The 17,075-nt window shown below is 46.9% G+C and overlaps 1 protein-coding gene across 1 annotated transcript in view; it reads right to left on the bottom strand.

Annotated features, from left to right (window-relative positions):
- The window catches only part of NELL2 (neural EGFL like 2), a 1,025,546-nt gene that overhangs the window by 477,784 nt on the left and 530,687 nt on the right, over positions 1-17,075 (bottom strand). The window contains exon 11 of the mRNA XM_086919530.1: positions 15,418-15,520. Within this exon, the coding sequence (XP_086775656.1) occupies positions 15,418-15,520 (103 nt within the window). The remainder of the gene's footprint in view (positions 1-15,417; positions 15,521-17,075) is intronic.

Genomic DNA, 17,075 nt, shown 5'->3' on the forward strand with positions numbered 1-17,075 from the left:
CAACATCGAGGATGCGTTGTGCAGCCGAGGTGATGAATCGGTTTCAAGGAGATGCGAGTCTGCGATGCGGGGTCCTACACCGTTGTTGAAGATATCATTGACCAGGGCTTGGGAAGTAAATCCCAGCATTGAGGATGCATCTTGCAGCTGAGGCGGTGCATCGGTTCAGAGGAGCTGCGAGACTGGAATGCGAAGTTCTTGCACCAGGAAAGGACATGCAGCAGCGGTAATTCATTGGTTCTGCTCGGGCTTGAGCCGAGCAGCAGAGGAGAGGTACCGGTTCTGCTGGGTCCACAGATGGACTGGTGGAGCACCTTCAGGCACAATTCCAAGGGTCCAAGACTAGGGTGGCACCACTTGTCAGAGTAAGACTCACAGGGCCTGAGTCACAAAGGTAAAATGAGATGAAAGTCTAACTTTGCAACTTTTGGAATTCACAAAGGGCATTTACTACTCGTAAATGCACTTTGTAAATACCGAAATTCGTGACGTTCAACATTTGGAACGTCTGGCTGCTTGGTTCTGGATAACATGCAGTCTGTGGATTACCAAGGCGGGGGTTTCTAGGTAGAGCACATTACCATAGTCAAGTCTGGAGAGCAGAATGGACTTGACCATAGTTTTCTTGGCTTGGGGAGGAAGCAGGGGGATCACTTTCCTTGCCATTCTTATTAAGCCAAAGCAGGATGCCACTGTTTTCGTCAATTTATAATCCAGCCAGATGCCCAGGCTCTTTATTTCAGGCTTGGGGGATGGGATTGGACCCATGCAGGCTGGCCAGATGGTTCTAAGGGCAGAGTTATCAAAGTTACCCAGGGTCATGATCTCGGTCTTACCTCCATTAACTTTCAGGTGGGAGGCTTTCAAGGCCATGGAGTGAGGTGCGGATTGGTTTAGGGCTACGACCAGTTGGGTATCGTCGACGTAAGAAACCATATGGATCCCAAAAGGGGCTACAATAGATGCCAGGGGGACCGTATACACTTTGAAAAGTGTTGGGCTCAGCAACGAACACTGAGGGACGGCGCACTGAAGGAGCCGAGGTTTGGAACTCATGCCATTTTCAAAGACCTGGAACGTACAGCCTTCCATGAAGGAGTGCAGCCAGCTCAGGGCGGTGTCAAATACTCCTAACTTGCCGAGGCGGTGAATCAGAACCTGGTGATTCACTGTATCGAAGGCTGCGCTCAGATCTAATAGAATGATCGCTGCTGCTCCTCCTCTCGACGACCGCCAGCAGAGCAGTTTCTGTGCTCTGTCTAGGCCGGAAGCCAGTTTGTCAGTGGTGGAGCAGGTTAGAGGTTTCTAGGAACTCAGAGAGGGTGAGGTTTACATATTTCTCAGTGATTTTAGAGATTCCTGGTAAAAGGGAGATAGGGAGACAGTTGCCCAAATCTGCGGGGTCAAAGTGTGACTTTTTAAGAAGAGTTTTAACCTCTGCACCTGGCAGAGGTTCGAGTCTGCTGTATTGTGCTGTATTGTGTCTCTGTGACATGTGGTAGTTTATTTTGCCGTATTTTTTCTTTTTATTTTGCCTTGTTTGCCTTATTTCTTTTTCTTATAGCCTATTCCTGTTGCCTTAACACTTTTGGCCCCCTAATCTTCCCTGCGTCTGTTTCTGTTTCCCACCCGTTCTTTGCCGCTGCTGCCACTGCGGCCTCTCCCCCCTGTCATTTTTCCCACTCCTGCCTCCCAGTTGCACTACCCTTCCCCTCCCCCTTTTTAATGGCGGCATCTGCGTGGACGTCTGAGCAGGACCTCTGACCCTCTGGCCAAAAAAACAGCTGTCCGCCTGTGTAGCTCTGCTGACTGAGCCTCCTCGTTGCTGCCCCTTCCACTTCTGCACCTGGCAGAGGTTAGAGTCTGCTGTATTGTGTCCCTGTGACTTGTGGTAGCTTATTTTGCCGTATTTCTTTTTCTTTTAGTTTGTCTTATTTGCCTTATTTCTTTTTCTTATAGTCTATTTCTGTTGCCTTAACGTTTTTGGCTCCCTGATCTTCCCTGCCTCTGTTCCTGTTTCCTGCCTTTTCTTCGCCGCTGTTGCCCCCGTGGCCCCTCTCCCCTGCAGTTTTCACGCTCCTGCCCCCTAGCTGCACTTCCCACCCCCTTCCCCTATTTAATGCTGGCCGCTGCACGGACACGTGCATCGTATGTGTGCAGCGGGCGCGCCAATGGCGTGCCGAAGGCACCAAAGGCAAGCCTGTCTGCGCCCAACCACGGCCAGCACCAGGGACCCTGGTTCTCTGGCCACCCGTCACTACGACTCAGCTGTCCTCCTCGCACTCAACTTAGGAAGCAACAACAACTGCCAGCTATCTACGCCAAACACCACCCACGGCCAGTTCTCCTGCCGCCACTACCCTCAAACCTTCACCACCCTCTGCACCACAACAGCCACCGCCCAAACGCCGGACGCCAACACTTCTACTGCAGTGAAGTGCATCCTCCTCAACATGCGCTCCCTGCACAGACATGTCATAGAGATCTGGAACCTCCTCAACAGCCACTTGCCAGACATCGACTTCTTCACGGACATCTTCACCACCATCCCTGACAGATACAAGATCCAGAGGAAGGACAGCCCCCACCGCGCTGGAGGATGGCTTGCCGTCGTACACAAGAACACCCTCCGACTCTCCACCACCAGCACAAGCGATCCCCTCTCCAATACCGAACACCTCCACTTCCAGACCCCCCAAAGCACACACAGTGTCACCCTCACCTACAGACTTCCCGGGCCTCGTGCCTCTTTCACCACCACCATTGTGGACCTCATCGCACCCCACGACATTGCCGCCATGGAGACTTGAACTTCCACCTTGACAACCGGAGCGACCCTGACTCCACCGTCCTCCCAGACAACCTTGCTAACCCCGGACTGAAGCAGCTCATCACCACCCCCACACACAAGGTAGGACACACCCTCGACCCCATTTTCACAGGAATGAACAACATACGGTTCGACTAAGCCTCGCAAACCCTCTAGACTGACCACCACTGCGTACACTACTCCGTCAACATCACCACTGCACACAAGCCCACACTGCACCCACCACAAAGGAATTGGAGCAAGGTCACAGAGCAGCACCTTAAATCCACCCTCATCCATGACCGACACCCATGCTTCAGCCAAGGACCTACACTGCTGGATCACGAGCTGCGCAGAGAAGCTCGCCTCCCTCCGCAACCCTGACAGACAACGTCCCCTGAAGGCCACTTGGTTCACAACCAACCTCCAAGAAGCCAGGCGCTCCTGCAGACACCTCGAAAAACGATGGAGAAACAGCAATATCACCAACTCATAAGATTCACCAATAGGACCTTCATCTGGAGCAAAATACTCACCAACTCCAGCAACTCGAAGGAACTCTTCCACATCATCCAGCAATTCACCAAAACCCCCAGCGAAGCCACAGACATCACACACTCCCAGGACCTCTGCAACAAGCTTGGCTCCTACTTCCACCTGAAAATCAAGACCCTCTACGACAACTTCATCAAACAGATTCCATAAACCACCATCCTCTCCAGCAATGACAGCCGGCCCAATATCACAGCCTGGGCCGCAGTCACCACAGAAGATACCACCACAACAATGAAGAGCACCCACTCAGGAGAATCCATGGACCCCTGCCTGCCGCACATCTTCCACATAGCTGCCGCCCCATAGCACCTGAACTACAGCACACCATCAACACCACCTTCAAATCCGGCATTTTTTCCAATGACCGGAGCAGGCAGAAGACAAGCCCCTTCTCAAGAAACCCTCCGCTGACCCCACCAACCCGAAGAACTACTGTTCCATCTCTATCCTTCCCTTCACACCCAAGGTCACCGAAAAAATTGTCAACGTTCACCTTACCACCTTCACCAAAGAAAATGCCATCCTCGTCTACTCCCAGTCCAAAATCCGCAGCATCCATAGCACAGAGACTGGCCTCCTTGCTGCCACTGACGACAATCACACCCTCCTCGACCAGGGCCCCACCACTGCCCCCATCCTGTTAGACCTCTCCTCAGCCTTCAACACAGTCTCCCATCGCACTCTCGCTGCCAGACTCCACAACGTCAGCATATGAGGAACCGCCCTCGACTAGATCTGCTTCATTCTTGCCGGAGGAAACCAAAGGATAAGGCTCTTAACCCTTCCTTTCTGATCCCATAAAAAATAACTGTGAAGTACCCCAAGGATTATCGCTCAGTCCCACGCTCCTCAACATCTACATGGCACCCCTCATCACTTTCGTCAGACAGCATGGACTCAGCATAGTATCCTACGACGACGACACCCAGCTCATCCTCTCCCTCACGAAGAACCCCAAAGACACCAGACTCAGCTTCCAGAAAGGAATGAAAGACGTCACACCGTGGATGAGCTGCAGCTGCCTTACCCTACCGCTTGGGACAACACCTGGTGGCCCCCCGCCCTTGGAAACCCCCCAGCCCTACTGACCACGCCTGTAAAGGTGGCATCATCCTCGACTCCTCCCTCACCATTACTCGCCAGATCAATGCCATCACCTCTACCTGCATCAACTCCCTCCTCATCCTCCGCAAGACTTACAAGCGGATCCCACCCAAAGCCAGAAAGACCATCACCAACGCACTCATAACCAACAGACTCAACTACGGAAACGACCTCCATGCTGGAATCAACAAATCCCTGCTACACAGACTTCAGACCATCTAGAACAGCGCAGCCAGACTCGTCCTCGGCATGACACGAGCACATGAGCCAACAACTGTGAGACCTCCACTGGCTCCTCGTAGAGAAGAGAGTAACCTTCAAGCTACTCACTCACGTATACAAATCACTCCACATCCTCGGACCCAAATACTTCACCGAAAGAGTCTCATTCTGCGTACCCAAAAGAAACCTCTGCTCAGCCAACCCCACCCTAGCAGAAACCCAGCACATCTGCAGAACCAGAGCAGGTGGAAGAGCTTTCTCAACATCGCTGCCAAGGCCTGGAACAAGCTCCCAGTCAACATCAGACATGTCCCTACTCCGCACACTTTCAGGAAGAGCCTCAAGACCTGGCTTTTCGGAAAGTCAGGAGCTGCACACCCACCAAACCCCCCCCCCCCAACCCCACGCCCAGCGCCTTGAGACCCTCATGTGTGAGTAGCACGCTTAAAAGTCCCTGATTGATTGATTACCATGTTTTAAGGAGAGGGCACATGAACTTCAGCACTGGTTAGCAGTGGTAAAGTCCTAAGGCCAACAAAAGGAGATCTGAAAAATATGTAGGATTAAGGCGAAAGGTTTGGGGGTAGACCACCTGCAGGTTGACAAGTCTAACAGCCAAGTGTCATACCTTTTGTCTCTGATCTTTGCAAAGAGTACAGTGAGGTTGATAGTGATGAAGGCCAGTAGAACCATCATTCCTCCACTTTCACCCGACAATCTTAGGTGACTGAGGACAGGCATTACAATCAGCTGTGTACCTTATGGCAGTCTAACGGCTTCAAATTATTGTATTCCACCAAAGCTTATAACTTGGTAAAAAGTAACTTTTACTCATGAATGGTAGCATGAAGATGAAGTGGAAATTATTAGGATCGTATAGTTATAGTGGATTTTTCTAAAAGAGGCCTGATCATGGCAAAGGTATTGGTGGTGGTGATAGTGGATGACCCAAGCTAGAGCAAAAAGCCAGACACCAAGCATGATTGCCTAGCAGCAGGAGTGAAGCCAGCAGAAAGTGGAAGAAGAGTAACAAAGTTGGGCATGGTGATTTGTACAAAACCCAATGAAGGCACAATAAGTTAGCATCATGGGAGGTGCGAGACATGTTAAAAAGCAACGTAGAAGCCTGACACATAAGAATAACAGCAGAAGAGTCAGGATAAGAATCCCAATGTAATGCATGTATGACATAAAGACTTGAATGTCTGATGACTGAAGATATGAACTAATGCACGAAACAGCAAATTACATATTAAGCGAGTAATACTCCCTGATCCTTTTGTATGTACATTTTTAAAAATTAATAACAAAACGTATGCCTGACACAGCTAATGCCCTAAAAGGAACTTATCTTAGCCTAGGCTGTTTTATCCCAGTAGACAGCAGCCACACGTTGTTTCTCTGTTGTCTCCTCTAATTGTAAATTGATACTTGTATAGCGCACTACTCACCCGCAAGTGTCTCAAGGCGCTTGTACGAATACCGCTGTGGAACCCATCCTGGCTTTCCCTGTGAGGCGTCCATGAGATTAAGAAATCTATTGCCCAGAGTTGCAGAGTGGGACTCCATGATTGGAATAGGCACCGAGGCGAGAATTATCAAGAACCCTGGTCCCGGGCTAGACCTCTGCATCAGGGTCTGCCGTTCTAACCATTGAGCCACACTTCTCCACTCGCATGGTAGAAAACAAAAGATCAGTTCAGTTATTATGGGCACTGCCCCATCTTAACAGCCTATGAAGCTTTGTAAACAAATCTGGCTATATGTTTATGAAGTATGAAAAACAGAGACTTACATGGGCATATTCATGAGCCCAGTGCACTGACGTAGCATCTCTTTTTGGGACGCTTCAATGGCGCAAACTACAAAATCATATGTATTAGGTCATGCAAAGCCACTTTACATGGCTTTGAATTACCTTATAGTAAGGCAAGGCAGCACAAACGGCTGCATTGCCATACTCTGTGCTTGGGAGGCATTCTATGGGCATTGCAGTGGGCGTACACACACAACACCCATGGATTTAGATGCTTCCCCAGATTTACAAAACCAAGTAAACCTGGGAATGCACAAAAACCTCACACATCCACAGGGGGGGGCGCAATGAGGAGAAATAACGTTATTTCTTCTCGATGTTTCCTCTTTCCATAGAAAGAAGATGCAGCCACCCAGGATTGTTTTTGTGCAGGAAGGTGCGCCGTCCTGCACAAAACCAATTCTGCTGTCAACACTAGCACCCTTGTACCATGGTGCAATGGTGCCTGCATTGGCGCTAGGCTGTCGAAATGGCACCAGCACAGGGAGAAAGGACAGGAATGCACAATATTGGATAAATATGGTGACTTCCTGCCCTTTCACTTGGGTTTAGGACAGTGCAGCAAGGTGCCTTGCTGTACTGTCCATGCCAAATCCCCATGAATGAGGCCCCTTGTTTCTTGCCTCTAAACTGTTTCACCTGGGGAAAGTACCCTCTCCTCCAATTTGGCTTCCCAAGAAAAACATTTAACTAATTCTGAGGGTTGGTGAAAAGTTGATTTCTTTCCTTGGATATCACTCAGAGGCGGCTCCTGCGCTAAGGTGGAGGAGCGTCGCCCCACTGTCCAAAAGGAAAAATAAAATGATAATAACATATCGTTATTATCATTTTGTTTTTTATATAGCAGTCAGTGGCTCCCGGGCTGGGGTGGGGCTGACCAGAGCAGAGCAGGTGGAGGAGTGGTTTGCACTCCCTGAGTGTGCGTGAATGCTTGGCCGGCCCTCTTGGGCTGGCCAAACAGTCATGCTCACTTTGCATCTTCCCCGCCAGGCTGTAATGCACAGCCTGGTGAGGAACAAGCCCAACTTACCATTCTCCATCTGAGCGCTGAATTACAGCGCTCATACCAATCACAACGCTGCATTCCAGCGTTATGATTGGCTCAGGGGAGCCTGGGTGCTCCCTGCTGCTTCCTGCTGCTGGGGAGACAGGAAGAAGGAAGAGGACGGAGGAGAGGCGGAGGATGCCGTCACAGGTAGGTGTTTTTCCCCCTCCCTTTCTCCCAACCCCCACCCGACAACCCCCATCCTGTAGCAACCGCTACTGATATCACTGCACCACTGCCCAGTTCTGGCCACTTCTCCTGTCACACGAGTTCTAGCTTCAAACTCTTTCATGAAGTCTTTATGTCAGTGGTGGCTCTCTAAATTCCCTCAGTGCACATAAGGTCAGGACAAAGCCGAGCCGATCTTCATAGTGTAAAGGATTAATATTAATATTTAAAACATAAGGGACTGTGAACACTAAGGAAGATAATCAGAAAAGATGCAGGCCGAATTCAGTATAATGCCATTGAGTAAAATTAAAAGCCTCCATGAAGCAAGATTATCATGTGACTACATCACTACCAGGACACGGTGGTATTACGGATGCACAAAGGTGGCATTCTCTTAAACGCGCGTTTCTTCATTTCAAGTCAAGCTTTACCCAGGACAATCCTACAACAATGAAGGATGTTCAGGGCCTCTAGAGTGTTCGCCTTTATTGTTAAGAGCATAATCCAATGCAGCCCATCCAGTGTAGGAGGAAAAACATCAATTTGACCTCGGTTGCCATGGCATCCAAACCGAACTGATTGTATCCGTAGGGAAATAAAATACAACTCGTGGAAACACTGTCATTTTTTCCATCCCGTGTTCCTAGTACTTGGAAGAAGAATAGACTGCTTCATGCTCAGTGACACCCGCGAGATTTCAGACTCCCGGCACACCTGAATGGCTCACAGGAAATAGGAGCTGACTGGAAGCATTTTTCAATCCGCATTATATCATGCATCATTCAATTATTTTTCGGACCCCCTGACCTGTAAATGGTTTCTATGACTCCAAAACATATATTGCATTATGATTAATGTATATGATGAGTTGCACACATTTTTTGATGCAGTTACACTTGTCACAAGATCTGAAAACGCAACTGTAAAGAGACAGATTGCATCCTAATAATGGCATCTATTAATTTCATAGATTTCAAAGAACTTCTACTTTAACGGATAGACCCAAAGAAGAGAAACAAACAAAAATCACACAGTCTCAATCACAATCTCACTTTACATTACTTCGAAAACACTTTGAACAACGAATTATAAAAAGCGCTCATCATGGTTTCTTAGAATCTCGGCCCACTTAATTGACAAGCAGTGGATAGAATCAAGCAGTTTCACGGAAAAGTCTGGGTTGCAATTACAGAACAGCAGGCTGAAGCATACTGTATCGCCATACCTTTCCATTCCAAAGAAACATCGCCTACACAAATACATTTCAGGCTTGAGAGTTTCACAGGCCAAGAGACTGCCAGGAGAAAAGCAGTGGCAGCTGGCATCTATGGTGGAGGGGGGAAAGGGGGGCTGGGGGGGATGAGAGGCGTGGGGGTACACACGCATGAATAAAATAAAATATAAACACCTACTAGACATGTCCTACCCTCCGGACTTCTTTTAATGTGGACTGCAGGCACCAGCAAGCTCCCTTGAGCAATCCTGGCGCTGCTCACATGCTTTTAACCAGCAGGAGAGCAGCATGAGCGGCAGCGGTACAAAAGGGGGTGGTGATGGACGGAGCATCTGAATCAATCAAACACTCACACCCAGTCAAAAGATCTGGGTTTAATCCATCACCGTTCTTTAGCCCACTCTGCCACCCCAGGTCAGACATGGCTATATGCAAATCAGTCCGACCCTGTGCCTCATGGGAACAGTCCAGCCCGAACTGCCATGCCATGTCTTCCCTGGACCGGAAACAAGCTTCCTGGGACCGGTTTCTGGCATTCCAGCCGTCTTCAGCCCGGCGTGCTTGAATCCAGTTGCAAAGTGAGCAAGGGACTCACGTCTGAGCATACCCTGCCACACTTATGGCGTTCAAAAGCGGTACAAAAGGGGGTGGTGATGGACGGCCTCTCTCTGCACACCCCAGAGCACTGAAGGCCTTCACTTGCTCTCAACTCAGCTGTCTATTAAAGCTGGGTTGAGAGATTTAAAGTGCGCATGTCTGTCTGGCTTATGCAAGACGGCCAGACAAAAAGACATGTGCAATTTAAACGGTGCACGGGCAGCTCTTTGCTCACCCCCTCCTCCCGTCTGCCACTCACCAGGCCCGCCCCATCCTGACACCCAGTTTACGACGGGATGATGAAAAATAAAATAGTAACCATTATCATTTTATTTTTCAGCACTGGGGCTTTGGGGGGCTTTTAAGTGGAGCAACGATAATCTGTTCCAAAGGAGTAGCCGCCCCTGGAGAAAAGCCAATGCATTATTTCAAAAGACACATAGGGTACAGCTGTGACTACTGACTAGGGGATGACCCATCGAAGACTTTCTACCCATAAGCTAGGGCGGAGGGCGGATTCTGCCACTTCATTCCAGAATGTTGGAACAACAACAGATGGTACAACTTGTTCTAGTCGGAGGGACACATGCCTGGAAGCAAGAGGAACTACGCTTTGTGACATCTGTTGACTCGCTGGTAACTTAGGTCCTTAACCTTACCCCATGGTTTGAGGTCTCTTACATGTGGGGTGTGTGTGTGTGTGACCCCATTTACTAGTTTCATTTCTAAAAATAAAGTAGAGGGGGATGCGCGCCCCCTCTCTGAGCCGTTATCAGCCCCGGGGACCCATCCGCTGGCGCGACTTATTTAAATAAAGGGGAAGGGCCACACAGCCCTCATTCATAAGTCTCATTAGGCCCTGGGAACCCCGTCCATCAGGGTTGTACATATATCTAAATGAGTGGAAGGTGCCGCATGTCCCCTTTTCCAGAGCTGTTATTGGCCAGAAGACCCCATCGCCCAGTGCCACTCTTGTAAATAAAGAGGAGGGGTAAGTGTGGCCCCCTTCCCTTGATTTTGGCCCTAGAGACCCCGTTTCCTGGGGCCGGCAATTATTTTGAGGGGGCAGGGACATGCAACCCCCCTACCTGGGCTGAATTTGACCACTGGGACCCCATCCCCAGGGGCCCGCAATGTAATAGGTGGGTGCCCTGGTTCGGGCATTGCTCTCACCAACAAGGAACAGCAACTAACAATACTCCCTATGGGTAGGAGCGATATTTTCATCTGTTTCCATGCCTCAACGGAGCCGGCAGGGAAACAGATCAAAAGTCTGCTCCCAGTGGGTGGGAGCATTTTCATAGCTCCTGCCTGCTGAGAGTGGACTTGGTATTTGCTTGGCGGAAGTTTTGTTAATGCTCCCGCCAAGCGAAAGCAAATGCAGGTTTCTCTACCCACGCCGGTACAGGCAGAGAAAACCAATATGTTCCATGGCATACTCCCTGGTCACAGGGGAATGAAACCCCCAGGGCCATTATTGGCTCCGGGAAAGTGGCCACTTTCCCCCTCTACCTGCAAGTAATCGGCCTGGGGTGGACCCCCAGGGCTTTAGAGACTTAGGGCCTGATTTAGAATTTAGTGGAGGGGAACACACTGTCATAAAAGTGACGGATATCCTGTCCGCCATATTAGAGTCACATTCCATTCTATGGGGATCATAAAATGGCAGACGGGATATCCGTCACGTTTGTGGCGGAGTATTTGCTCCCCCAACTTCTAAATCAGGCCCTCAGTGAGGAAGCTTGCACGGCCCCCTCCCCATTTTACACACTTTCAGCCCTGGGGTGGGCTTCCTAGGGCCTGTTATGGCCCTCTCAACTTGTTCAACAGTTTCAGCCCTGGGGATGTGCTCCCGAGAGCCTCTGATGGCTGAGGGGGCACATACATATATATTATTGTTTCCCCGCACACTCTGATAAGGAACACCAACAATGAGAGAGTGTTGCCCATTGCTTCTTTTTTGCACAGTCCTCTTGTGCTCCTGATGACGCATTTTGGCTGCCCTGCAGCCTTGCTCACATAAAGAGGCGCCATGTTGTTATGACATTTTGCTTACATAATCAACAAAAGTGAAAACAGACCTTATAGCGCAGTTTTTTATGGATTTGTTTATTTTTGCACTGGCAAACAAACTGGCCTTCTATAAACTGATCCGAAAAATTTGCAAACTGACATTCACAGGCAGGTTTACAAAGGGCTGTGAGGGATGTGATGTAGGTGTTCACCTCTCCATCGATCTTCTGTTAGTGTTTGAAAAGCTTATGTCTGAGAACTGTTACACTGGGTTGTTTATTAAATCTTCTTTGGAGTGTTTTGACCCCCTCTGATACTGATCAAGCACTATACCTTCATTCAACATCAATTCAGGTAAATGCTTGAATGTGGATCTCCCAGACTTATTTTTCTTTCTGCTCTGAACCTGGAGGCCCCAATTGCTCCTAAATATGTCTCAAATGTGTCAAACCAAATTGACCACCTAACCGGTGGATCTCCAGGAGAGTCTTGAAATGATGGAGGTGGAGCAACTGAATGCATAGTGAATAAAAGAAACTCAAAGTTGAAATGCTGAGCAATACAGTGCAACCAGAAGAGTAGTATACTACTAAATAGTATTCATGTCACTATGAGTAACAAAACATAGTATAAATGGAGCAAAGAGACAAAATGTACTTTTTATAAATGAGTAAAAACAGGAGAGAAACAGCAGATCAATTAACAATCTAAATACTCAAAACATCTTATAGCAGACTTTAGTGCTAATAGACAAGGAGCTGACATACATCGGTGTGCCTTTCACTGTGGTAATATTCTTGACATACATAAGTGTTCCTGTCACTGTGGTAATGTTCTTGACGTAACAAGCAATAAGACACTTTCTACCTGCAGTAGGACTGTGAACCCAAAGCAGCCCTAGCAAATTTTGTCATACGAGCCCCCAAACAGTACATAGCGAGTGCAGGCCGTGAGCGTGATCACAGCAAGGAGGGTTTGAGGGGGTTCAATTTGGGTAAAAATGCCACATTCTACAACGCATTTTATATTATATATTCAATTGTATCAGCTTTGAAAGCATAGTACATGATGACCTTAGAGTGCAACAGGATTCAACAATCTTTGTTTGGGATCTTCAATGATTCCCTCACTTTCATCTCCCATTTCATTTGTTTTATAGCACCCTTCACACCAGTGTAGGGTGTTTGAGAACTTTAAATCGCACACAAATACATAGACAAGGAATAATACAAGTGTAAATTAGTGTATAAAACATGTTACAAAAGGAAATAAAAGGTGGAGCATTTACATGTCAACCATATTCCTAGGCATTTTTTAAGGGTGCTTGGTGTGGAGAAGCAGAAACCCAGGATTCAGAACGTAACACAGTGGTTAGGGTTGGCGTAACTAATAAAAATGTGACTTCACCCAAATAAACCCTTTTTAGCAACATTAAGCATGGTACATGTCTTTAAAGCAGGCATATTAACCCTTTGTGCTACCATAGATGAGTCAAAACTGCTGTTAGACAAAACTCAGATCTCTCTCCGGCAGGTACATTATTCACCAGAGTTATCTTGTCACACCTATTGTTGCCTGAAGACTTCTGGATATACAAGAAACCATGAAGTGGGTGCTTTCAAAGCTGTTGCACTGCTATAAAACTGCCCCTAGTAACAAAACCAGTACGGCCAGGCTGGCCTCACCTGCAGTGGAATAATTAGTGAGCTTGTCACCTTATAAAGGATACCTAAATGCAACTTTTGATGCCAAAACCAAGCAGTATATACAATAAGTGTGCTTGTCACTTTTTAGATATCTTTTACTTGCTGTGTTCAATAGACTGGATTGAAAGTACTGTTTGAAGATAAATATCTTCACTCTCCAAGTATGGCACCAGAAACGACCATCAAAGGGCAGCAGGTTTGCACTGAAATACTCTGAAACTGCAGCCACAAAGAACAATTGCAGGGGTGGAAGGTTCAGAAGGAGCATGCACAATGCTATTTACTGAAGGGTAAAAAAATGCCTTCAAAATAGCAGCTGCGACCTATTGCACTTGGCTGTTTCCATACTAATGAGCCAAAGACATGCACAGCAGTAAAAACTACTTTGAAGATGGTGGGGTGATTAGCATTTTATGCCCTTAAAGTTTAGCAAATGCGCAGCAAACATACACAGGCCCGGGCTGTACATGGGTCTGCGAATCAAATCTGAAAATCAATCTGGACTCCGGTGGAAGTCCCACTAGAGTTGCCCAGTGACTACAGTACAGTACCATACTGATGGAGGTGCCAGGCCCTGGCACATACAACGAGGGGACTGAGGAACACAGAGCAGGATCCTCAATCCCATTGTGTTGCGGCCCAGGAGCATCTACTAAGCCATAAAAATATTTAAGATTTGTATGCTAAAAATAGCCACATGGAAGAGCAAGAACATCCTACAGCTTAACTCCAACAAAACAGATATCTTACTGTTTGGGAAAGCTGAGGAGTTATGGACTGAAGAGTGGTGGCCAGTGGAACTAGGAAAAGCTCCCACCCCAAAAAAATGGGCGAAGAACTTGGGCATTTTAACATGATAACTGCCTCTCTATGAAGGAGCATGTTAAGTCCTTATCAGGCAAGATGCGCATGCTGAGAAAGATCTTCCCTTGGATTCCTCTTTCTACCAGAAGGGTCCTGATACAGGTGCTTCTAGCCAGTAGACTAGATTACCAAAATTCTCTACTGGTAGGGAACAGGGAAGATCTGCTTTCGAGGCTGCAAGTCCTCCAAAATACAGCTGCACGCTTAGCATTGAATAAGCCAGCACAAACTCCATCTCTACCTCTGATGAGAGAGTTGCACTGGCTCCCCATCAGGAAAAGAGCAGTTTTTAAACTTCTATGCCTGGTGTTTAAATCTCTCCATGGGCTAGGTCCAATATACCTAACTAAGAAACTAGAATGGTATATCCCTGCTCGCCTCTTAGGATCCAGTGGCCATAAGCTCCTTTGCATTTGGAGAATCAAGAAAGTTAAGATGGGTGGCCGTGCCTTTACCTATCTAGCCAACAGGTACTGGAACAGTCTGCCAGAGGATCTGCGGGCATGTCCCAGTTTGGCTCTCTTTAAGAAACTTCTTAAAACCTGGCTGTTATGATGAGCATTTCCCAACCTCGGTTGTCTGCTACCCAGGCACCGAGAGATCCACTTGGGGATGATTTGTGCACCCCACAAATAATAATAATAATAAATAATAAGAATAAGAATAAGAATAAATAAACAACTATACACCACATAGACTTGGACTCATGATGTACATAGTCTGAGTAAGCACCTCAAACGATGTGGCCAGCTGGGTTCATGAGGCAGCTCCAGTCATTGCCAAATTAATCTGTAGTTATTGATTACAGATATAGTAATGATTTTGCCAAGAAAGAGTTTTTTCATGTGAACATAAGGAGCTTCCTAAATAGTACATGCAGGTACTCTTCGCTTCACCCAGTCTAACCGCCCAATCATCCAATTCAAATTACAACGTTCCCAGAACAGAACCTGGGGAGTAGTACGTTCCACTCCAACCACTGAGATCAGATTCTAGACAGAATACAACACAGAGTAGTTAAGACCTTTCAGTGTTCACACTTTACGGTACTTCTTTAAACAAGACCACATTGAAATAGAACTTTCCAGTTGACAATTCTAGGTCCTTCTCATTACTTATTATTTCCTGGCCTGTGCCTTAAGCTGCATAAGCTGCATAACTTACCCTCATTGAAAGTGGTTTATTATTTTGTTGGTAAGAAACAGAGCACTGATGCCAATCTGTACATTCTTAGTCAAAACCATAACTCCATGATGAACTGGGTCTTCAGGTTGCCCTTACCTCTACATACTTTGCAGCAACTGTGAAACAGAACGATCTGCTGTGACTCCGGACAGTTCAAAGTTGGACAGTCGGGAACGCCCATACGCTGCATTACTTGATCCTGAAAAATAATGTTCATTCACATTAAACAATAAAAACACTCAAAAATATCAGGTTTATCATATTCTTTATGGAAAGTAATCCAAACATGTCAAAGAGAGAGAAAATGCTATTTTCAGTTGATGGGCTTTGAGGAGGAGGTGGTTACAACCTAATGTCATCATCTTAGCAGATTTAAAATAATGTTATTCAAACTTAAAAAAAAAGCTCCCCAAAAAAGTAAATTATATGCGCTGGTGCCCAAAGTTTTGCTGAGAAGCCAGCAGTCGCTGCTTGTGAATGTCAGGATTGACGAATACCAAAGCTGCGTAGTCTTCACTCCACCTTATGCCTCTTTCTTCCACCACCATACACCCCAGGGCCCCCTGCTTCACTATTGCAGGTTCTTCTTTTACAGCCCTTCATTCTCTTTTTGTCACTGTTTTGCCATCTTTCTCTTTCTTTCTTTATTTGTATTTTTATTCTCTCTGTTTTTGTGTTAAAATCTGATGAGGAAAAATAAGTGTTGGTCCCTAAGAATGAGTGCTGGTGGGCCCCACCTGCAGTCACCAGCTAAAACGAGGCACTGTGCACATGGTAATTCCTGATAAAAGAGGCATTTTTGTTCTTTTGTGCTTACTTATGGACATACCAGCATACGTTGTTGTTAGTAGTACCGCTAGGTATACATACTCCCTAACGCAGATCCAGTTTAAAAGTTGGTAATGTGCTTAAGTGTGGCCTTAGATGAGTAGTCTCTCAGATCTACATTATGTAAAACTGTGACCCGGATCCAGAGAAGGATGGCAACCAAGTACATTCTAAGTCCCCGTACTTGGGGGAGAGAGCACTTGTACCCCAACTAATGAGGTACATTTCAGATGCCCACTCGAAAGACCGAAATCGGGACTGGCTTCTCTGCAACAAAATACCATCTTCCATTGCAAATACATTCACTTTAGTACAGAAACCTCACACAGCATGGGGGGGACTCAAAATGCAGTAGAATGTCCAATAATGTTGTTGTGAAAGCTGTATATTCTACACGCTGGTGGATGGCTATTTTTTTCACCAGCAACGTTCCAACAACTCTAAATAGTTTTGAACAAAGTGTACCATAGAGTTTAAAATTAGGAACTTAACACTTAACCGAACAAACTATATATTAAACTCAAATAGCGCATGCCCTATTTCTAGTTTGCTATATGCTAATTATGAATGAAGTGACATCTTGTTGGGCCTGATTCTTAAAGGTGTTATAGCACCTAACATTCAAGTAGGTGTATTATGAGTTTCAGGTTGATTGAATGTGAATTTGCACGCTAAGGGGTGCTTTCTTTTCTGAAATAAAAAAAAGTATTGACTGTTCAGCCCTGCCATCTGAGTATGACGGACAGACCATCATTATTTTCATCAACTCATTCCTCGCCATGGAGGTGTGAAACACTTTAGTGAATACAATCTGCCACCTGGGTGCGAACTGCTGACGCTACTGGCCTGCCAATCTCCAAATGAGAAATTGAGTCTCTAATCTTGACATTCCTCTTTCACTGTATTCGCAACTTTTTACCAGTCCC

Source organism: Lissotriton vulgaris, chromosome 1_1, assembly GCF_964263255.1.
Source record: "Lissotriton vulgaris chromosome 1_1, aLisVul1.2, whole genome shotgun sequence".
In the NCBI taxonomy this organism is placed as follows: Eukaryota; Metazoa; Chordata; class Amphibia; order Caudata; family Salamandridae; genus Lissotriton; species Lissotriton vulgaris.